The 25,100-nt window shown below is 40.5% G+C and overlaps 1 protein-coding gene across 1 annotated transcript in view; it reads right to left on the reverse strand.

Annotated features, from left to right (window-relative positions):
* The window catches only part of C16H8orf34 (chromosome 16 C8orf34 homolog), a 372,567-nt gene that overhangs the window by 130,542 nt on the left and 216,925 nt on the right, over window positions 1-25,100 (reverse strand). The window contains exon 8 of the mRNA XM_055432500.2: window positions 14,042-14,177. Coding sequence (XP_055288475.2) covers window positions 14,042-14,177 — 136 coding nt within the window. The remainder of the gene's footprint in view (window positions 1-14,041; window positions 14,178-25,100) is intronic.

The following is a 25,100-nucleotide window of genomic DNA, read 5'->3' on the forward strand; positions in this document are numbered from 1 at the left end:
CAAGCAAATTTGGAAAACTCAGCAGTGGCCACAGGACTGGAAAAGGTCAGTCTTCATTCCAATCCCAAAGAAACGCAATGCCAAAGAATGCTCAAACTACCGCACATTTGCATTCATCTCACACGCTAGTAAAGTCATGCTCAAAATTCTCCAAGCCAGGCTTTAGCAATACGTGAACCGTGAACTTCCAGATGTTCAAGCAGGTTTCAGAACAGGCAGAGGAACCAGAGATCAAATTGCCAACATCCGCTGGATCATGGAGAAAGCAAGAGAGTTCCAGAAAAGCATCTATTTCTGCTTCATTGACTATGCCAAGGCCTTTGACTGTGTGGATCACAATAAACTGTGAAAATTCTGAAAGCGCGGGGAATACCAGACCACCTGACCTGACTCTTGAGAAACCTGTATGCAGGTCAGGAAGCAACAGTTAGGACTGGACATGCAACAACAGACTGGTTCCAAATAGGAAAAGGAGTATGTCAAGGCTGTATATTGTCACCCTTCTTATTTAACTTGTATGCAGAGTACATCATGAGGAATGCTGGGCTGGAAGAAGCACAAGCTGTAATCAAGATTGCCAGGAGAAATATCAATAACCTCAGATATGCAGATGACACCACCCTTATGGCAGAAAGTGAAGAAGAATTCAAAAGCCTCTTGATAAAAGTGAAAGAGGAGAGTGAAAAGGTTGGCTTGAAACTCAACATTCAGAAAACAAAGATCATGGCATCTGGTCCCATCACTTCATGGGAAATAGATGGGGACACAGTGGAAACAGTGTCAGACTTTATGTTTTTGGGCTCCAAGATCACTGCGGATGCTGATTCCAGCCATAAATTAAAAGACGCTTACTCCTTGGAAGGACAGTTATGACCAACCTTGATAGTATATTAAAAAGCAGAAACATTACTTTGCCAACCAAGGTCCGTCTAGTCAAGGCTATGGTTTTTCCAGTGGTCATGTATGGATGTGAGAGTTGGACTGTGAAGAAAACTGATCGCCAAAGAATTGATGCTTTTGAACTGTGGTGCTGGAGAAGACGCTTGAGAGTCCCTTGGACTGCAAGGAGATCCAACCAGTCCATTCTAAAGGAGATCAATCCTGGGTGTTCATTGGAAGGACTGGTGCTAAAGCTGAAAATCCAATACTTTGGCCACCTTATGCGACGAATTAACTCACTGGAAAAGACTCTGATGCTGGGAGGGATTCAGGGCAGGAGAAGGGGACGACAGAGAATGAGATGGCTGGATGGCATCACCGACTTGATGAACATGAGTCTGAGTGAACTCCGGGAATTGGTGATGGACAGGGAGGCCTGGCGTGCTGTGATTCATGGGGTTGCAGAGTCGGACACGACTGAGCGACTGAACTGAAGTGAACTTAACTGAATGTGTCTCATGCACTTTCCATTAATTTATTCAACTATTCAATAATTATGCATTCCAAGCACTGTTCTTGGTGTTGGAATTATAGCAGTGAACAAAAGAAACCAGATTCCTGACCTCACGCAGGAGGAGACAAAGGGAGCAAGTCGTGAAATAAATAAATAGTAAGTAATGAAACCTCGGGGCTTCCTGGTGGCTCAGCTGTAAAGAATCCACCTGCATTGCAGGAGACACAGGAGACAGGTTCAGTCTCTGGGTCGGGAAGGTTCCCTGCAGGAGGGCATGGCAACCCACTCCAGTATTCTTGCCAGGAAAATCTCATGGACAGAGGAGCCTGGCGGGCGACAGTCCATCAGGTGCAAAGAGCTGGACATGACTTCAGGGACTGAGCACACTGAAACTTTTGAGAAAAAAGTCAGGTAAGGAGAGAGAGAGATGAAGATAGGATAAGAAAAGCCTTCAGTGGTGAGGTGATATTTGAAATGGAGAAGGAAGCCAGGCAAAGGTCAACAATCAGGGGAAATAGGAAGTATCAAAGAAGAGCAAGATGGGAAAGCACTTACTTGACCTGTTAGAGAAAGAACCAGAAGGCCAGCATGATCGCTGGTCCAGCGCAAGTGGAGAGGGACTTCCCTGGTGGTCCAGTGGTTAAGAATTCGCCTTCCAATGCAGGGGGTGTGGTTCAATCCCTGGTCAGGGAACTAAGGTCCCACATGCTGTGGGGCAACTAAGCCAGCGTGCTGCAACTCGAGAAGCCTGCAAACCACTACTATTTAGTCCATGCACTGCAACTAGAGATGCTCATGTGCCAAAATGAAGACCCAGCAGAGACAAATTAAAAAAAATAAACAAGTGGAGAGAGAAGCCAGAAAGCACTGGCACCCTGTGGACAGTTAAGAAGGAATCAGTGCTTCTGGTAAATGCAAGAAGGAGGACATGGATGAAATATGTTATCACCCAGCTGCCTTTACGCAGCAATGAAGGGAAGAGGCAGATGGAGAAAAGGCGTGTGTGTGCTCAGTCACTCAGTCAGGGTGGCTGTGGAGAAAAGAATGTTTTACTCTTTCCTGCCTGTTTCTGTGAAAGCTAAAGAACTCTTGAGTAGAGAGTCAAACAATTATCTCATAAATTCCTTTTAGGAAAAGCAATAACATGAGGTGATTGGATCTAAAAGACAATCTTCCCTCTCCCCCCAAATAGATACCTTCCTAAAATTTCAAAGTAAGTGGGCACACTCACTCTGCACATTGCCTGTGTACACAATTTAAAGTTGCCACTCTTACTTCCATCTGTATTTTACATCAAAATTGATCTACTAAGACACACCATAAATATCTCTATATTAACTCACTTGAACGAGTGGACTATTCATTACACAAATGCGAATTTCATCTTGACAATGACTTTTCTCCCAACCTTATGACACTGCTAAATTGAGCCCACGTTTTCTTGGCTGAATCTCTGGCAGCAGAGAATTAACTTTTACAACACAGGCTGTTCCCTGAGTGTCATTTTATTGGATGATGTTTTTATAAATCCTTAGGTATTCTCTCTATTGTAAAAACATATGGGATAGTCTAAGATCTATATCAGAAATTCTCTAATTCTAAAATGGCATGATTTAAAATGTGAATTGGACCCCATCATATCATACTTTTATGACTAATGGGCATTGTGAATCATCTTGAAATATGACTTCCCCAGGCTGCAGCCACTCTGCCACCAGCATGTGCCTCGTGGATACAGCAGGACATGCCCTCCTGTGGATTCTCTGATGCTCTCTCAGAAATGGACCAGGGCACTCTAACTCATTCAAGCCACAAGAAGGAAGGGGCATCTGATTAATCATGTTACAAATGAATGGCAGATTATTTACAAATGATAATGTGATATCTTATTTCAGTTGAGTAAAAAAGCCTAAACAGTCTGGATACTCATTTAAAATTATATGTACCTGCTCTGGGCAAGGTACTCATAAGGCTACTGAAACCAAAGTGCTGCTGCTAAGTCACTTCAGTCATGTCCAACTCTGTGTGACCCCAGAGACGGAATCCCACCAGGCTCCCCCGTCCCTGGGATTCTCCAGGCAAGAACACTGGAGTGGGTTGCCATTTCCTTCTCCAATGTGTGAAAGTGAAAAATGAAAGTGAAGTCACTCAGTCATATCCGACCCTTAGCGACCCCATGGACTGCAGCCCACCAGGCTCCTCCATCCATGGGATTTTCTAGGCAAGAGTACTGGAGTGGCTTGCCATTGCCTTCTTCGGAAACCAAAGTAGCCTTATTCATTTTATACAAAGTAGTACTAATTCTCTGATTTCAGAAGCTTATACCAGGGATCCCTCAACACTGAGGCACTGAAACCAAGATGATATAGAATAAGGACTCTGCTCCTCACGTTCAGACACAATACTGAATGGTAACTGGAGGAGACATTCAGAGAACCCTTGTCACAGCCAGAAGATAAGAAAATTTTAAGGAAAACTTTAAGTGTTTTTTTTTGTTTGTTTGTTTTATATAATGGTAAAACCTCCTAACTTACTGAGATCCAATGAAAAGGGTTTTGATTCTGTTGTTTTGGATAAAAATGAATGTGGGTGGGAGGGGAGACATGGGGTGGGAGGGGAAAGATGGGGTCAGTCAACATGCCATGCCTGCTCATGAGGAACAAAATTGCAGGGAACAAGTGTATAAAATCAACAAACTGTATAAAGACAATTGAAATATGTAATCCCCAGGCCATCCAGCAAAAAGTAGAAAACTTTCATACTTCATGACCAATTCAAACAAACAAACAAAATTCTGCCTTTAATCTTGGTGCCAACCATCTCTCCTTTATTAAACAAACAGACAATTCGGTGGGAATGATGCCTCAGATTTGGAACATATTCCCTGTAGACTGTTGGAGCTCTGAGCTGGATTCAAAATGAATCCATCCATACAATATCAATCAATACAATTAATATTTTGCTGCCTTTTCCTCTAGAAGGGGCTTCTCTGGTGGCTCAGGTGGTAAATAATCCACCTGCAATGCAGGAAACCCAGGTTCCATCTCTGGATCAGGAAGATCCCCTGGAGAAGGGAATAGCTACTCACTCCAGTATTCCTGCCTGGGAAATTCCATGGACAGAGGAGCCTGGTAGGCTACAGCCCATGTGTTCAACAAAGAGTTAGAAACAACTGAGAGATGGACAGTTTCCCTCTAGAAGAGGAGAGAAAGTCAGTATATAACACTTAGTGAGAAATTGAACAGGGGAAGATGTAAAAAATGAAACAGAAGGCCAAAAGATGCACAGCATTGGCAGATATCAATATCTGGGGATGTCTATGTGTTTTATATAAAATGGCCTAGACAGTTGGCCCTCCAGCAGTAATGATGGGTTTCACATCCCAGGATCCCAAGGGACAATTTTTGTTTAGTTTTTTTAGTCACTAAGTCATCTCCAACTCTTTATGACCCCATGGACTGTAACCTGCCAGGTTCCTCTGACCATGGGATTTCCCAGGCAAGAATACTGGAGTGGGTTGCCATTTCCTAACTGCTTTCAGTTTAGAAGCAACAAGAGAACTTTAGAGGGAAGGAAAGAAATATGAGCCGTGTGTGGAGAAGAAAGTGTGTTTGAATGTGTCTGTAGATCGTAGGGAGGGAACAAATTCTTCCATGCATCTGAGGTCGGCTCACTTTGGAAAAGAGAACGTGGGTAAGATGGAAGATAATCACAGAATCTTAACGGGGAAAAGAGACAAGCCCAGTTTGGTTGGGGCTTGGGAAATAAGAGAAATAAAAATATGTAAAAATAAACAGATATGCATGTCCTCAGGCTGTTTCTCTCATACCCACCTTCTACCCTTAGCAGCAAAAGTCAGAAGATACCACTTTTCAGGACTCCTAACTCCTAACCTTTTTTGCATGCTGATTTATTACTAAAAGAATCTAGAGTCACACTATATGAATTCTTACACTATAAAAGAAGAAAACTACTTAAAATGGAAACTGGATCTAGGAAAGCAAAGGGACCGAGCTGAAAGACAGACTGGGCATTCAAAGCAAAAGGAAATTGTCCCCAAGGTAGCTGTCGATGGCAACTCAAGTGTTTGTTGAATCCAAGACTGAAACCTGTCATTAGGCTTACCAGTGACACAACATTAGTGGAAAGGAAATCACACAGAGCTTTTAATCTCAAGTTAGAAAATGGAAGGTGGGTGATGGCATTGAGTATCCGAATGACTTACAGAGCCGTGTACTATAGCTGGAAGAATACTGAATTTTGATTCATAAGTCTTGGGTTTATGTCCACGAAAGACATTTCTTGGCTGTGTGTAGAAGTTATTTAAACTTTCTGGGTCAAGTTTCAACCATCTGTGCAGTTGGTGTAAAAATTAGGAGGACTGGTTTTAAAATGAATTAATATTTGCTAGAGTACTTAATATAATTTTAAGTTCTCTATGAATCAAATATCTTATTAATTTTATTTTGTTTCGATGGTCATGCTATCATTCTGTATGCACTGAATCTCTTTCTCTTGATAAATGCTTCTCCTCAACATTCCATGATTCTGGTGGAATTTCCAGTCAAGGGGTTTCTCTTCTCCTAACATAGGAGTGAGCTTATGACCAAAGGTAAAGCAGATATCTCATCACCCCCACTCTGTGCCTGATCTCTTGTAGCAGATACTTGGGGATATGCTAGCAGAGTCTTTCTAAACATTATCGTATGAACTCTGCGTGAGAAAAAGGCCCAAGCTTCAAGGTTATTTATAATCCTGGAGCCCCCAGGTGCCAGGGCCATCCTTACCCACATGGAGCGGCCCAACAGAAAGTTGAATCTGGAGGTAAAAATAGAGATGTTGATGGAAAGAAATAAAGTTGAGTCTAGAGATAGTGATGGAGAGACAAGTGAACAAAAAGGGAGACGGAAAGAGAGGAAGAAAGAGGTTCCGGTTGACACTTCTCCAATCTTTCTTTCACTCAAGTTCGGTGGCTATTTCACGTGGGTCACGAGTTATTTAACATACTGAGGATATATCCGTGATCCAAGACAGCCTTGGTTCCAGCGCCCATACAGTTACCATTTTAATGAGAATGAAGGAATGATAAACAATTTACGTAAGAAATTCAAGTCAAGCAGATTATGATAGATGGTAAGCCAAGCATGCCTGGAGAGGTGAAGGCATATGAGGTGTGAGGTCATTTCTGATACATGTACAATGTAGCCTACTGACCCCAATGCTGATGATGGTCACAAGCCTTTTCTGGAAAGACAGGACAAATCTTTCACTTCTCTCATACTGCTGCTAAAAGAGAATGCAAGTGAAGTGAAAGTCGCTCAGTCATGTCTGACTCTCTGCGACCCCATGGACTACACAGTCCATGGAATTCTCCAGGCCAGAATACTGGAGTGAGTAGCCTTCCCTTTCTCCAGAGGATCTTCCCAACCCAGGGATTGAACCCAGGTCTCCCACATTGCAAGTGGATTCTTTACCAGCTAAACCACAAGGGAAGCCCGAAAGAGAATGCAAAGTTTTACTCTATTAACTATTAGTTCTGTTGCTGAGAGAGAGATTTTGACTACATATGTCTATCTAATAGGCAACCTAAATTTAACATGCAAATATCTCTGATTCCTCATCAAGCTTCTCCCTATCTTTTTTATTTCACCAAATAGTACATTTTAGAACTTCCCTGGTGGTCCAGTGCTTAAAAATCTGCCTTGTAATGTGGGGGACACAGGTTTGATCACTGGTTGGGGAACTAAGATCCCACAGGCTGTGGGGCAACTTAGCCTGAGCACTGCAACTACTGAGCTCAGGTCCCACAACTACAGAGAAATCCACACACCACAACAAAAGATCCCACATGATGCAATTAAGATCCCAGGGGCTGCAACTAATACCCAATGCAGCCAAAGATAAAATAAAAACTTTTTAAAAATCACAATGGAATAATACTTTATTCTCAATAGGATGACTAATATTTGAAAGCAAAACAATGAAAAGAAAAAGTAACAAAGGTTGATGAGGATGTTGAAAATTTGGAACTCTCATACATTACTGGTGGGATTGTGAAACGGTACAAGCACTTCAGAATTCAGTTTGGTAGTTCCTTAAAAGTAAGTACAAAATTAACATATGACCCAATAATTGTACTCCTAGATATATACTCAAGAGAAATGACAAAACATGTTCACGCTAAAACGCACTGAAATATTCCTAGCAGCATAGTTCTTAATAGTCTAAAAAGCAGAAACAACCCAAATGCCCATCAAATGATAAAAGAACAGGAATGAAGTGCTGGTCCGTCTCCTTCAGCTGGTTCAGGCATCCTTTTCAGGGATATATTGGGTAAAGGAGGCATAGTAGATCAACAGCAACAACAAACAACAAATACTTTATTTGTTCCTGGATTTTCTAATTTCTCCTAGTTACATTTTATTGTATGTGCTGTCCTATTGTGCCTATTAGTATGGGGAAGCCAGTCCATGGGTACCACTGAGCACCCCACTGGAAACTTAGGACTCTTCTCCCACCCTGAAATTGACAATATTGACTTTCTCAGACAATATGCTATTTCCATTCCCTAATGCTGCTGCTGCTGCTAAGTCACTCCAGTCGTGTCCGACTCTGTGTGACCCCATAGACGGTAGCCCACCAGGCTCCACTGTCTCTGGGATTCTCCAGGCAAGAACACTGGAGTGGGTTGCCATTTCCTTCTCCAATACATGAAAGTGAAAAGGGAAAGTGAAGTCGCTCAGTTGTATCTGACTCTTTGCGACCCCATGGACTACAGCCTACCAGGCTCCTCCACCCAGGGGATTTTCCAGGCAAGAGTACTGGAGTGGGTTGCCATTGCCTTCTCCCTCCCTAATGCTAAGATGCTTATTTTCTGGGTGTGTATGTGTGCGCTCAGTCATGTCCAACTCATTGCAACCCTATAGACTGTATCTCTGTCCATGGGATTTCCCAGGCAAGAATACTGGAGTTTCCATTTCCTACTCCAGAGGACCTTCCCAACCCAGGGCTTGAACCTGTGTCTCTTGCATCTCCTGAATTGGCAGATGGATTCTTTACCACTGTGCCACCTGGAAAGCCCTTTCTGTGGGTGGATTTCCCCAAAAGGACTCTTCTATAAATCATAGATAATATGTAAGACCCAGAAAGTCTATAAAGGAAAAAAAGGCTACTCTGATCGAAGATCACAGTAGTCCTGACAAACTCTATGGAGATGCCAAAAAAATAATCTCAGGCATTCTGGTATGAACTGGAAAATCAGCCTACTAGTACTGACTGTGGGATTTGCAAACAGCTTTTTGGCTCTCATTCAAGGCTGCTGTTACTTAGTAAAGATGACTAAAAGACCATCTTTCCCTGACTCTCTCATGCTATCCATTTCCTTCTAGTGTCTCTTACATCACAGTCTTAGAAAGGGTTTATAGGAGGGATGGATAGACAGAGAATATAAGTATGTAGACTGGTACTTTCACAGAGAGAGGAAATATGAGGAAAACGATGAGTAAAAGCCTCTGTAATGAAAACACTTTTATGCATTTTGTTCAAAATCAACCAAAAATTACCCATAATATTCTATTCCCTAAACCCTCATGATGTCTCCCTAGATCTTGACCTTGATGCTCCTTTTGTTTTTCTCAGTATATAACGTGACTTCCCTGCATTTCTAAAGCATAGTTAACTTCTTCTGAAATGTATATAAATATTTTTATCTTGTAATACTATTTTTTCCCCCCCAGAGTAGACGCAATGCTTGAAACTGAGCTAGCCACTCCAGTCTGCTATAACTGGAAATGGGAAATGACCACTTCCAAGTTATATGTGGGAAATTGAGGTTTAGAGAGGGTGAATAATTTCTCAGAGTTGTCCAGTGGAGTGGGCAAGCTGAGATTCCAACCTTAGTCTCTACTGCTCTAAAGCCCCAGCTCTTTTTCACATAATAAGAAGTAGTCTTTTAGAGTAAGTATGGATGTCCCTGGTGGTCCAATGGTTAAGAGTCCACCTGCCAATGCAGAAGACACGGTTCAACCCCTGGTCTGGGAAGATTCCACATGCCACGGAGCACATAAACCTGTGCTCCACAACTGCTAAAGCCTGTTTACCTAGAGCCTGTGCTCCACAGCAAGAGAAGCCACCACAAGGAGAAGCCCTGACACCACAACTAAACAGTATCCCCACTACCCCTTGCTTGCTACAAGAGAAAGCCCACACAGAGCAACAAAGACCCAATGCAACCAAAAATTAATTAATTCATTAAATAGAGTAGGTGTGTACTTATGCGGCCCAAGGCCCTCCCTCTCTTATGAATCACAAAACAACCACTAAAAAAAGTAGAGATGGAGAAGATATTGTATCAATTTATAAACAAAATAACTATGAAGTTAAAGTGTTTAAAACTGAGATAAAGTGGTCCCCAGTTTCTGGCTGATCTGTGTTGGCCTCATTTCTTCCTTCATGCAGAATGAACCATGGAAGTCATATTTCAATCTCTCCAAGGGTATGGACTTTCCCCTCACCAACAGCCCCTATAAAGTAACAATCAATCATGTCTGGCATAACCGAGCCATTTTACGATGCTTTATTTTTTCTAGAGAACTATCACTGTCTGACATTTTGGGTTGCACTTATTTTTTCCAAGTCTGCTTCCAGCCAGAATATAAGTTTCCAGTGATCAGCAGTGTTAATTTTTCTTTCCAGAGTTTATTCCAGTACTTGACACAGAGTGAGTCTTCCATAAATCCATTTTGGTTCAAATGAACCATTTCTGTCACTTAAAACATGCACTATATTCATCACTCAAACCAAACCTTTTAATCTAGGTGTAGGAAGTCAATTTTATGGAAAACTTTGTAACTGTAAACAATGATAGTAGTCCCTTTTTGTCCTTATCCATTTTCCTTTAGGTCAGTTTTGCTCACTTTTTTCCCAGTGGGAACTTACTGAAAATAAACCTTATAATAGAGGTTGGGAGGAAAAAGGAAAAAAAAAAAAATGCATAGCAAAGTGAAACAGAATATAACATATCCCTAATGATGTCAGCTTTCTTAACTAGTAAATCCTAATATAGTTAGTTTGAAATTAGCTCATATTTATAAGCGCTGACATTTATCTTTTTTTCAGCATCCTATCACCAGCAATCATTGGCTTTTGCTTTATCAAGTCAATATGTGAATAAACTCATTATTTTAATGTCACGACGTATAGAAGAAACGGTGAACAATTTTTGGTACAATGGCATGAAGCAAATCAGTGGAAAATCAGCAGGCTATCTGGAAACAAATTTCTTCTAACATTCTCAGGCTGCAGTTTCTGAGCCAGTGTCACTGTATGTTCTCTATAATCCAATTTCTTTTTAAATGGCTTTCCGTTCCTTTTTTGTGCTCTATTGATGTTAGGCATGAATGAATGCAAACACTTGCACCATCAAAAACAAACAGCACCCTACCACCCGGAATGCCCTGGCAGGAGTCCACAAAAACAAGATTTAACTCCTCAGAATGGCAGAATTAATGGGTGGTCTTTCCAGAAAAATAGCTTATAAACTTCACTGAAATAGTAATTTGCTGCCTTGGTATCAGTATTTGTTTGCTCATTATTGATATATTAACTGTTACCTTAAAAAGAAAATTCAGGATATTTAATAGAGAAATTTAATTTGAAACTCACATTTCTCCAAACCACTGTTTTTTGTAAAACCACACAAGTTTTGCTGATAATTACTGACAATGTGTATTATTGACCTACTGACATTTTACTTTTTGGTTGATATGACTTAGTGTGACTCCTAGGCAACAAATTAAACTTGTTTTGCCTATGCCATTCAAGGCTTTGTAGCTGTATGAGTAGAATTTTCTCAAAGTCAAACCAAGACACTCAATGAATATATCAAAAAATCTAACTTGTAATGCCAAAAAAAAAAAAAATCAGCAGTTATAAGGACACTACTATATTATACATAGAAAATTCTTTATTTACTTAAAATTGTTTTGCAATGGTTTCTTTCCCTTGTGATCTGAGGGGAAAACACAGACATTTTGGGTTAGAATCTTAATATATCTTGGTGATCAGACATCTATTAACTATGCATTTTTTTACTTGCCAAATGATGTCATCTGTTTGTTTAAACCATACAAATTGCAGCAATGTCCACATCAGATTAAGGTCACTAAGAGCTAAGGGAATGAAATTACCCTGGAATAATTTTCCAGCTTGAAAACATAAGCTTTCTTCCATCTGCACTTTTCTAACAATGTATGAAATATTTATGAAAAAAGTTATAATTTTATTTCTTATAACCATGCTAATACATTTTTTTACATTCTTGATGATTTAGCCACTTCGTTGCACATAAAACTTTGCAGAACAATTTAATGTGGGCTGAATTCCTCTTTTTCTGATCTCTTGAAAATCAGAAGTCCTACCAATGGTCGCATATATATTATATCCATCAACTGTTCCCAGAGCAATGTATTAGTTTCAGGACAGATCAGGTTCTGAATGAGAAGGGCTCTGTGGCCTTTGGCTGTATGCCCTCAGTTTGATAAGAGTAACAACGTTCTGGACATATCCTATGCAAACTTCCTTCTAGATACCGTGACCCCATACGTAGCTCATAAGCAGTGCAGTATTTGAAAAAGACATGGAGGAAAATGACAGTTTTAAGACTACACTCCACCTCTTTACACTAACTTGCTCACTGATGGGTTCTTTGCAGAAGCTCTGACCATCCCTTGAATCTCAATGACTCTTGGGTGTCTCGGGGCTACAGGACTATTTCAAGAAAACAACACATCCTTTAAGCTTTTAACCTTCCAGTTCTACCTGAAAAAAAATATTTCTTGACCATGAAACTCTGAGAAACAAACAAACAAACACAAAAACAAAAACACTGCCACCCTACACTGTCTTATTGTCCCGGATGATGAGCTATAGTTTTCTTACTTGTCTGTAAGAAGCCTAAGGCAGAAAATTCCTTCATGTCAGGAAAATGAGGCTCTTTTTTCTTCAGTGCCTGAGTACTTTAATGTGGGCCTTTCTAAAAGGTGGGGGGCGCAGAACTCAAAACATTTTCAACTGCTTAAGTACTTACATGGGAATTATCTCAGCGGATGGGAGAAAAAGAAGAGAAACTTATTCCTTGAGAATCCTGCACTGTGATCACTTGGTTGGCTGTCTATACATACATGACCCTATCCAGCTCTCTCAATCAGGTCTCCTGTATTTCAGGCAGATTCTTTACCATGTGAGTCACCAGGGAAGCACTTAGAGATTAGGAGTTCATCTTATATGCAGGTAGTTTATAATTTATAATCTAGTTTATCATTGGGAAGCTGAATGTGAATAATTTAGGGTTATGTAATGGGTTTGGTCCTTTCCCAATTCAAACCTTCAGTACTTTAGTAAAACACATTGTTTTCCTGGGATTTCCTTTCCCAAAAAAAAAAAAAACTACTCCTCATATCCCAATCTTCTGCAAATAATATGAAGGACCAAGAACCAAGCACCAACCTCTCCCAGTCAACCTGTAAATGTACAAGCATACAATACAGTTCTTTTTAATTGCCAAATGACTCTTCCACACTCAGGATGCCTAAATATCATCGCATAAATATTTGCAGTTTTCTTCATACCCCTAATCAAAAAAATCGATTCACCCAAATATTACTTGTCTGAAGCAATGTTTCCAGTGGTGTTTTCATTTTATTGTGGCATTTCTCTTAATGATGTCAAATAATTTCCTCTGATTTTTCTATTTATTTTTATTCTATCTCTTTTTATTTTTCTAAGCCCATGACAACTACAATTAAACGTCCCAAGGGGTAAAGGCAAGGAAAAGCAACAAAAATCTGATTTGATTCTCCTACACTTCCCCCTGCTCCCTATTTCCAAGCCACTAATCCCCTCTCAAACTGTACAATAGAACAGCTAGACATAAAGCAAAGAAGATAAAACTGTCCAGCCAGGGCATTGTTCTTGCTAATCTGCACCATTTACATAAGGGTTAGAAGACTTGTTTTATCATTTAAACAGGCTTAAAAGCCTCTTTGCAAATGAGATTTAGTTCCTACAAAAGAATGAATTCCAGCTATTTGGTGAGCTGCTGCTAGACCAGCACTGGAGCTGACTCGGCAGTTAACTTAAGCTACTTCTTTGGCCACATATACTATATGCAAAGATTGCTTCCAGCTGCCAAAACTGAAAAGCATCAAGCTGATTAAATTCTGTCCAGGAGGTGAACAAGATGAGGAACAGGTTAAGACGCCAATAATGTCCTATCTTAAACTGTACCTGGGCAAACTGTCCTTTATGCAGGTGCCTTAGAAGTGGCTTTGAACTTCTAGAGTCCCTTGAATCTTCTTTTGAAAAAGAACAGAAAGGCAGACAGCAAATGAAATTCAGAGGCAGAAAGTCTTAGAATAGTCTCCAACTGTGAAGTAAAGACAATCTAAACTCTTTGATTCATTGTTGTTCTGAGTGGCATTGGGCATGAGGATAAACTGTACAACTAACTCTCTTGTTAACTCAGCACAAAAGATAACCAGAAGGAAAAGATTCTCTTAACACAGAGGAGTGCACCCTTTGCATCAAAATCTTAGATTTAAAAAAATCAAGATCATGTTTATACATAGATACACCTATAATCTGTTTTACCTGGCACACCTTGAACAGATGTTCAATGTGACTTTGGCCTGAGGTTCAGCAGAGTAAGTAGCTCGACCTTGGTTAAATTTGCTCCCAGAAGGTGTCAGGGTAGTTACTCCCTCCATTCTTAAATCATCAAGATCCTCTGTAACAACATAAACAATTGCAGATAAAAAATTAACTCTAATGGAATTAAGATGAAAAGTCCATGTTTTCAGATTACCTGCCAGTAGATTAAGAAAAATGTTATATTTCCACTTTGCAAAATCTTACTTCATTATCTTTCAAATCATTTCTAGATGGAGCTGGAGAAAATCATAAGGGAAAAGGGTGAGAGATCAATCTGTTTGGATAAAGAATGGGCAGACCACATATATAACACAACTTCTACTGTAACTATCCACAGAAGTCACCCATAATCTCTACAGCTGCTGCTGCTGCTGCTAACACATCAGTCATGTCCGACTCTGTGTGACCCCATAGACAGAAGCCCACCAGGCTCCCCCGTCCCTGGGATTCTCCAGGCAAAAACACCGGAGCCGGCTGCCATTTCCTCCTCCAATGTGTGAAAGTGAAAAGTGAAAGTGAAGTCGCTCAGTCATGTCCGACCCTTAGCAACCCCACGGACTGCAGCCCACCAGGCTCCTCCATCCATGGGATTTTCAAGGCAAGAGTACTGGAGTGGCTTGCAGTGCCTTCTCCAATCTCTACAGCAATTGGCCCCAAATGGTCAAGACTTGGTCAGTGACTGCCAGCTTCCAACTAGGAACAATCCACAAGCATGTGTATGCTCAGTTGCTCAGCTGTGTTCAACTCTCTGCGACCTCATGAAGTGTAGCCCACCAGGTTACTCTGTTCACGGGATTTTACAGGCAAGAATCTTGCATCTCCTGCATTGGCAGTTGGATTGTTTTAGCACTGAGCCATCAGGGAAGCTCAAGAACAATCCAGAGGAAAACAGATATTCTCCCAAACCAATTACCTCAGATCATTCACTTCTAATGTGCCTCTCTTGAACTTCCCCATCCAACAAACTCCAATCAGAATATACCTGATGCCTTCTCTTTTTTACCCTAAATCTTTCTTTTTTATCTTCACCTGGGGAGGACAAGAATACACCTGGATAGTCATATCCCAGGTGTTCACTGAAACCTTCTATTTCATCCAGGCCCTCAATCAACATTTAAAAGGTCTACATTTCTCTGTAATTTATCTAACCAAATTTGTACATGATCTCCTACTTTATTCACACTATAAGGAACCTTGTAAAAAGGACTCGATTTACTTGCTCTGAGCCTTAGCAAAACAGGGACATAAAGTTTCAAAAGATAAGTCATAACTTTGCCAAAACATAATCCATGACTGAAGTTATCTAAGAAGGGAAATCGCTCTTTTCTGATAAGGCTGTAGACTATCCCAACATCTGAACTTTCACAAAACAACTGAGAGAATTTCTAGGTTAATTGTCTTAAAAACATGACAGCATACCCATAACGAAGTTGCTCATATTAAGTCCGATGTTATCAAACTGAGATTTAATTTAATTACAGTTTAAGCTCTCCCAAAAATGGAATCCTAAACAGTCAGAGGTTGTTCGTTTCCAAGGCAAAACATTCAATATCACTGTAATCCAAGTCTATGCCCCGACCAGTAACGTTGAAGAAGCTGAAGTTGAATGGTGCTATGAAGACCTACAAGACCTTCTAGAACTAACACCCAATAATGATGTCCTTTTCATTATAGGGGACTGGAATGCAAAAGTAGGAAGTCAAGAAACACCTGGAGTAACAGGCAAATTTGGCCTTGGAGCATGGAATGAAGCAGGGCAAAGGCTAATAGAGTTCTGCCAAGAGAATGCACTGGTCATAGCAAACACCCTCTTCCAACAACACAAGACTCTACACACAGACCTCACCAGATGGCCAACACCAAAGGCAGATTGATTATATACTTTCCAGCCAAAGATGGAAAAGCTCTATAGAGTCAGCAAAAACAAGACCGGGAGCTGACTGTGGCTCAGATCATGAACTCCTTATTGCCAAGTTCAGACTTAAGTTGAAGAAAGTAGGGAAAACCACTAGACCATTCAGGTATGACCTAGATCAAATCCCTAACGATTATACAGTGGAAGTGAGAAATAGATTTAAGGGACTAGAACTAATAGACAGAGTGCCTGATGAACTATGAATGGAGGTTCATGATATTGTACAGGAGACAGGGACCAAGACCATCCCCATGGGAAAGAAATGCAAAAAGGAAAAATGGCTGTCTGAGGAGGCCTTACAAATAGCTGTGAAAAGAAGAGAAGCCAAAAGCAAAAGATAAAAGGAAAGATATACCCATTTGAATGCAGAGTTTCAAAGAATAGCAAGGAAAGATTTAAAAAAAGCAGTCCTCAGTAATCAGTGCAAAGAAATAGAGGAAAACAATAGAATGGGAAAGACTAGAGATCTCTTCAAGAAAATTAGAGATACCAAGGGAACATTTCATGCAAAGATGGGCACAATAAAGGACAGAAATGGTATGGACCTAACAGAAGCAGAAGATATTAAGAAGACGTGGCAAGAATACACAGAAGAACTGTACAAAAAAGATTTTCACAACCCAGATAATCATGATGGTATGATCACTCACCTAGAGCCAGACATCTTGGAATGTGAAGTCAAGTGGGCCTTAGGAAGCATCACTACGAACAAAGCAAGTGGAGGTGATGGAATTCCAGTTGAGCTATTTCAAATCCTAAAAGATGATGCTGTGAAAGTGCTGCACTCAATATGCCAGCAAACTTGGAAAACTCAACAGTGGCCAAAGGACTGGAAAAGGTCAATTTTCAATCCAATCCCAAAGAAAAGCAATGCCAAAGAATGCTCAAACTACCGCACATTTGCACTCATCTCACACGCTAGTACAGTCATGCTCAAAATTCTCCAAGCCAGGCTTCAGCAATATGTGAACCGTGAACTTCCAGATGTTCAAGCTGGTTTTGGAAAAGGCAGAGGCACCAGAGATCAAATTGCCAACATCCGCTGGATCATTGAAAAAGTAAAAGTTCCAGAAAAACATCTATTTCTGCTTTATTGACTATGCCAAAGCCTTTGACTGTGTAGATCACAATAAACTGTGGAAAATCCTGAAAGAAATGGGGATACCAGACCACCTGATCTGCCTCTTGAGAAACCTGTATGCAGGACAGGAAGCAACAGTTAGAACTGGACATGGAACAACAGACTGGTTCCAAATAGGAAAAGGAGTATGTCAAGGCTGTATATTGTCACCCTGCTTGTCTAACTTATATGCAGAGTACATCATGAGAAACGCTGGGCTGGATGAAGCCCAAGCTGGAATCAAGATTGCTGGGAGAAATATCAATAACCTCAGATATGCAGATAACACCACCCTTATGGCAGAAAGTGAAGAGGAGCTAAAAAGCCTCTTGATGAAAGTGAAAGAGGAGAGTGAAAAAGTTGGCTTAAAGTTCAACATTCAGAAAACAAAGATCGTGGCATCCGGTCCCATCATTTCATGGCAAATAGATGGAGAAACAGTGGAAACAGTGGCAGACTTTATTTTTGGAGGGTCCAAAATCATTGCAAATGGTGACTGCAGCCATGAAATTAAAAGACGCTTACTCCTTGGAAGAAAATTTATGACCAAGCTAGACAGCTTATTAAAAAGCAGAGATATGACTTTGCCAACAAATGTCCAGCTAGTCAATGCTGTGGTTTTTCCAGCAGTCCTGTATGGATGTGAGAGTTGGACTATAAAGAAAGCTGAGAACTGAAGAATTGATGCTTTTGAACTGTGATGTTGGATAAGACTCTTGAGAGTCCCTTGGACTGCAAGGAGATCCAGCCAGTCCATCCTAAGGGAAATCAGTCCTGAATGTTCATTGGAAGGACTAATGTTGAAGCTAAAACTCTAATACTTTGGCGACCTGATGCGAAGAGCTGACTCATTTGAAAAGACCCTGATTCTGGGAAAGATTGAAGGCAAGAGAAGAAGGGGACGACAGAGGATGAGATGGTTGGATGGCATCATCAACTCAATGGACATGAGTCTGAGTAAACTCAGGGTTTTGGTTATGGACAGGGAGGCCTGGCATGCTGCATTCATGGGGTCGCAAAGAGTTGGACATGACTGAGTGACTGAACTGAACTGCAACAGTCAGGAATCACCTGGTCAGCACCAGTGAATTAATGTCTGACAGACCTCTGCTCTCCCCTAAAGGAAACTGCCTTCACCACAACATATCTGCTCTTTGCTAGTATAGCTTCCTGTATCTACTTCCTTCTGTCCATAAAAGTCTTTCATTAACAACTTAATATTGCCAACAAGTGTCAAATGATAAAGAGTCTGCCTGCAATGCAGGAGACCCCAGTTCAATACCTGGGTCAGGAAGATCCTCTGGAGAAGGAAATGGCAACCCACTCCAACATTCTTGCCTGGGAAATCCTATGGGCAGAGGAGTCTGATGGGACATGGTCCATGTGTTTGCAAGAATTGGACATGACTTAATCACTAAACCTACCCACCTACCTAAGTCATAAAAGACTTTATGTCATTTGAAGAGGGTTAGTCAACAGAGTCCCTCTATAGGCACTTTCAACTAAAATCCTTTGATTCAGAAGTCTTGGGTTTATGCCCTCCAAAGCCAAGTGGACATTTCGTCTACTTGCACGTGAGCAATCTAGGCATGTCTTTAGAGGTTCAACATAACTTCATGGGAGTCAAAAAACTCATCACCTTGACCTGGTCTTAAAGGCACAGTCCCCTCTTTGTAGGGCAATAACCACTGTTTCAAAACTCAGTGCTTCTGCTAAACTAGTCATAAGTGCCACTCTTGTTCTCATGGTTCCTCATGTGGTACAACTACTACTACTGCCCAAGAACACACCTTTTTAGTTAGGTGATCAGCCCCTGATGAGATTCTGTTAGTTTTTCCCCTCATGCTACTATTCATCATTGAGACACTGTACCGGTCCACCTCCTTGTCCCTACCAAGGGAAGGGAAACTTAACATTTTCTTAGCTCACTTAGGAACTTGTTATACCTTATTCAGTGCTTTTTAAACTCTGACCTAATATTATTTGTTGACAAATCATATCTCAAAACTTGAACCTGGAGCAGAACATGCTAACACCCATTGAAGCTTGCCTTTATAATACAGTCCTCCACCTGAGGGAAAAATCAGCCCCAAGGGCAAAACCACAGCACTTCTTTGACCTTGTCAACTGGTCAGAGACCACAGTGGTGGCTCAGATGGTAAAGATTCCGCCTGCAATGCAAGAGATCCGGGTTCAATCCCTAGGTCGGGAAGATCCCTTGCAGAAGGGAATGGCTACCCACTCCAGTTTTCTTGCCTGGAGAATTCCACAGAAAAATGAGCCTGGCAGGTTGCAAAGAGCTGGACATGACTGAGTGACTAACACAGATACATATTGGGCATGATTTAAAAACAAACAAATAAAAAAACTATTACTTTGGGTTGCTTTGGAAGCCAAGAGTCAATTTTGCTGGAACCTCCATCAAAAGTGGACAACATATTTAACATACTTTTAGGTGTACTCCTAGTTCATACTGAAGTAGCTGCTGTAAAATTTGAGGCTCATGAAAAAAGAAATGACACGGAAGCTAAAAGAAATACTCCAGCAGATCATTTTGCTAAATAAGCAGGCTTTTCTTCTTTTTCTCGTTTAAAAATAATTATTAATTTATTTATGTGGCTGCACTGGGTCTCAGTTGTGGCATGAGGGATTCTTTTTGTGTGTGTGTGTGTGTGGCTTTTGAACTCTTAGCTGTGGTATGTGCACTTTAGGTACCTGAATCAGAGACTGAACCCGAGTCCCCTGCATTGGGACTGCAGAGTCTCAGCCATTTGACCACCAAGGAAGTCCCGAACAAGTAGCCTTAACCAAGGTTTGGATCCTATTAAAACTCTTAAAGGGTGAATTCTTAAAGAAATTCAAAGTAACCATTATAAAATATCAATATTTAGCCTCTAAACTTCACTCAGATCATCTGAGTGGTACTCCCAATGCAGATGGCTGGAGGCACTAGATGGTTTCAAGTGGACATTTGCTAAATTTCTCCATGAAACTACTCATCATGGTATAGACAAACTGGTTACTATCAAAAATCAGCATGGTTGGGGAAACTTTTAAAAGACAGCTAAGGTAATTTTTTAAGTCATGTGGATTTGTCAACAGCATAATTCTAGAAAAAACTGTAAATGGAGGAAATGGTCAGGGACCAAAAGCTTCAAAGCCCTTTGAAAATCTCATAATGTTATATTATGTACCTTCCACTTTCCATGAGATCTGAATACACTTTGGTTATTAAATGTCTATACAATTTCAGGATGAGTTTAAACATCTCTTTGCCAAAAAACTATAATCTTTACAGTTGCTAAAGAGCTGGTCTATTTTATGTTTCTAATCTTGTGAATATAAACTTTTATATCAAGTGACGGTTGTGACAGCTGAACTGTAAAGAAGGCAGAGAGCCAAATAATTGATGCGTTAGAACCATGGTGCTGGATAAGACTCCTGAAAGTCCCTTGGACAGCGAGGAGATCAAACTAGTCAACCTTAAGGGAAATCAACCCATAATACTTGTTGGAAAGACTGATGCTAAAGTTGAAGCTCTGTATTTTGGTCATCTGATGTGAATAGCTGACTCATTGAAAAACTCCCTAATGCTGGGAAAGATTGATGGCAGAAGGAGAAGAGGGCATCAGTGGATGAGAGGGCTGGATGGCATCGCCGATGCAATGGACATGAACTTGGGCAAACTTTGGGAGATGCTGAGGGACAGAGAGGCAGAGCGTACTACAGTCCATGAGGTCGCAAAGAGTCAGGCATGGCTGGGTGACTGAACAACCTCAACAATCAAGTGACCTAGGTGTACACTTCACAAGAAATATTATTTAAAAAGAAAAACCTCTATAAGGTATTAACCTTTACTCAGAAACCATACTGCGCTTATCATCTACAAACTTCTGAATGGTGAAAAGAACCAATGACATCTTCAAATAAAATTAACAAACCTTCAGAAACCCTTGAGCTCCCTTGGTCAAAGGTACTCCCACCTACCCTTAGGCCAATATACCACTCCTTAGAGTGTTCAGTCATGTCGTGCCCTACTCTTTGTGACCCCATGGACTGTAGCCTTTCCAGGCAAGAATACGGGAGTGGCTAGACACTTCCTACTCCAGGAGATCTTCCTGATCCAGGGATTGAACCCAACTCTCTTGCATCTCCTACATTGGCAGGCAGATTCTTTACCACTAGGGCCAGCTGGGAAGCTCCCACCCACTCCGGACACATGGTTTATTTCCCTGTGAAATGGTAACTGGAAGGCCCAAGGGTTTCAGTATCTTACCTATGATACTTTGCCCTGATGCATGTAGACATTGCAAAATGTTGCAAGAGACTCATGTACTAAGCCCAGTTCTATCACAAACAGGTTAAAGTTGCATTTAAACATCTTAAACAACCTCTTCATGACATTCAGCTATAAGATTTCATCTGTCAGAGAGACATCAGAGACAAGTTGCTCTCGAACCTCACTGGAAGGGATTCTATCAAATACTGTTAACAACAAATACAGAAGTCAAGCTCCCTGAAGCAAATTCTTGGACTCAAATTTTATGACTCAAGAAACAATTTAGAACCAACAAAATTGGAAGCCTTCTCTAATAGGGGACCTCAAAAATGAAGATTCTCAGAGATTCTTCTGAAACAGCTGATTTTCAAAGTATATACACCAATGACCCAAAGCTCTCAGAATGACCCAATGACCTCAGATCATGGACAGCTTCTGCACAAGATGTTGCATCAAAACCTTTGTTTAATTACTCTTTTGTTTTCCATATGCTTACTTAAAATCATTATTCTTGTAATTTCTGTAAATTTCTGGTCATCACTCACCCCTAATGGCCTTTTTTTTATTTCCTTCATACTAAAATTGTTAGAGCATAATCATTCTTATACCAATCTCAGATTTCCTGAACAGCAGCCTTCAAGCTTACTGATTGCTGGATATGCTATTCCTCACCAGACCCCTGTGATACAAACCAGGGATAATTCCAGTCTCAACAAATGAGATAAAAGAAAATTACAGTCAACGGCATTTCACTTGAACCTATGTGGACAAATGGCCCAAAAGAAATCAGCTTGTGACTATTTATGTTGCTATCTTATAGAAAGAGAACAAATTATCACAGTCTAATAGTTAGAGCTTAGGTAATTCTAAATTTGAATTTCCTAAAAGGACAAGCCTTGGAAGGAAAGTCACAACCAACTTAGACAGCATATTAAAAAGCAGAGACATTATTTTGCCAACAAAGGTCCGCCTAGTCAAGGCTATAGTTTTCCCAGCAGTCATGTATGGATGTGAGAGTCAGACGATAAAGAAAGCTGAGCACCGAAGAATTAATGCTTTTGAACTGTGGTGTTGGAGAAGACTCTTGAGAGTCCCTTGGACTGCAAGGAGATCCAACCAGTCCATCCTAAAGATCAGTCCTGAATATTCATTGGAAGGACTGATGCTGAAGCTGAAACTGCAATACTTTGGCCACCTGATGCAAAGAACTGACTCATTAGAAAAGACCCTGATGCTGGGAAAGACTGAAGGCGGGAGGAGAAGGGGACGACAGAGGATGAGATCGTTGGATGGCATCACCGACTCAATGGACATGAGTTTGAGTAAACTCCAGGAGTTGGTGATGGTCAGGGAGGCCTGGCGTGCTGCAGTTCATGGGGTTGCAAAGAGTTGGACACAACTGAGCGACTGAACTGAACTGAAAAGGACGAAGCAATTACTTACTGTGTGGAATAGACTAATGTAGATACAAATGTGTAAAGGAGCTAATGCAAGGTCTTGGTTTCAATTTTATGCCAGGAATAATTTCTTTTTTCCTGGATAGCCCTGTTTTCCTATCAGAGACTGCTTCCTCTGTAACTAGGAGGGCTAGCTTTACTTGTTTCAAACCAGTAGATTGTGCACTTTAGCAATAGTATTCCAAAACTTTTCTGTGCACAGATACCTTAATTCTATAAATCATCAAACCAGGAAATTAAAATTCAGATGGGAGCTCCAAAACAAAGTTCCCCTTGATTATTCAGGCACCTTACCTGGGGGAATTACTGATCCATTGTTTACCCAAAGAATCAAAGGAGTGCTTTCAAAAACAGGGATTACACAAACAAAAGGCTATAGGACGCAGATCATTTTAATTCTTGCAGAAGTTATAAATAGCTCAGTCAGCAAAGAATCTGCCTGCAATTTGGGAGTCCCAGGCTTGATTCCTGGGTCAGGAAGATCCTCTGGAGAAGAGAATGGCAATCCACTCCAATATTCTTGCCTGTAGAATCCCATGGACAGAGAAGCCTGGTGGGCTACAGACCATGGAATTGCAGAGTCAGACCCAACTGAGCAACTAACACATACACACACTCTACACGGATTATAGATCAGTCTCAGTTCCTTGGCAAGAGGCAAGAATAGAGATGGACAATCTCTGTCACCGAACTCTATCCAGAGTCTGAAATGCTTTTATGCAGTCACTCTCTCATCAGATGCTCACCATGATACAACATTGAAAAGATTGACTATGGAAACAAGTGAATGTCATGAAGCAGTAAAGACTTGGATCTTGAGTCTTGTCTTTTGGCCAACTTCTTGCAAGGGAGAGAATGACTAAAAGAGGGGACTGGGAGACTGAAAGCAGAAAAAGACAATGAAAGATCATAGACGACATCAGAGCACTGGCCCACCACCTCTGATGGAAATAATCAGTGAAGCCAAATCACAAACTCGGAAGCAGTTGGCCTCAAACATTCAGGACTTGGTTAACAGAGGCCAGATTACAGTTTTTTGCCCAACTCAGAACCAAGCAGAGAAAACCAAATATACTCCCCAAGCTAAATGCATGTTTCCACAAATGGCAACCTTCAAACATCTAAAGGTTTGTCCTTCAGAAGAGATATTAGAGTTCCAAAAGTCAGTATATGGAGGAGAAACTTTAGCCAACTAGAAATTTCTTTGAAGCAACCAGTAATACTTTTTTCATCAAGGAATCTCACAATTCTTAAGGTAACAGTAGTAAAGAAAGATTATGTGAAAATAACCTGATGAGAATTTTAAAAAATATACTTGTTTTATTTTGATACTCCGAAATCAAACTATGTAGTGACTGTTAATGTCTAGTTAAGAAATTAGATAACTATTAATATAATGTAATGTGATCAGCTCTACCTCAGAAAAAAACAAAAATAAATGTCTTATATTTATATTTATGGAAAACACATGAAAAATCAACTAACTGAAGATAAAAGCAAATCCACAAAACTGCCAGTAATTATCCTTCAGCACTTGGCATTATTTCATTTTAATTATGTAAGTTAGCTTCAGCTTTCTAACTGAAAGCTGAAAGATAAAGGAATTATTAGGAAGTTGAATAATTAGGTAACAGTTGAGTAAAAATATACAAGCCAGACCAGGTGATAAAGGAGTCTTCAGAGGGGTGTAAGAACATGAAAAAGCAGAAATTTGAAGGGACACCATGATTTAGGGAAAGTTATGCAGCTATATGACCATAACCTGAGATGCACAGGGACAGCAGAAGGTAATACTGAAAAAGAGTTCAGTCTCAGACGATGCAAGGAGACAGTCATCAAATCTGTGTTTTATAGAGATAATTGTGGCTGTATTTACTGAAACAAACAATTTCCTAAATTTATAAAATTGCTTTCCTGATAACTCAAGATAGGAATTAAGTCTTTCTTCTTTACTGTCATAATCTCACTTTCTTACAAGTGTGTCTAGTACAGGGTGGGCATTCACTGATATTTACTGACTACTAGACTTTTTTTTTTTTCCTGCAAATGACAGTCCTGAGCACCCCTGAGACATCACTCAAAGCGATTATTGTATAATTTGACAAACTTGGTTAATTGACTATTTGACAAATTGATCCTTATGTGGAATTGGCTTCTGGAAAATTGGATTTTGAAGGAATACATCTGTTGCACTTGCCCACAGCCGTGTGGCAAAGTGAAAACTGGAA

Source organism: Moschus berezovskii, chromosome 16, assembly GCF_049115385.1.
Source record: "Moschus berezovskii isolate FMDL1 chromosome 16, NW_MosBer_1.0, whole genome shotgun sequence".
Taxonomy (NCBI): domain Eukaryota; kingdom Metazoa; phylum Chordata; class Mammalia; order Artiodactyla; family Moschidae; genus Moschus; species Moschus berezovskii.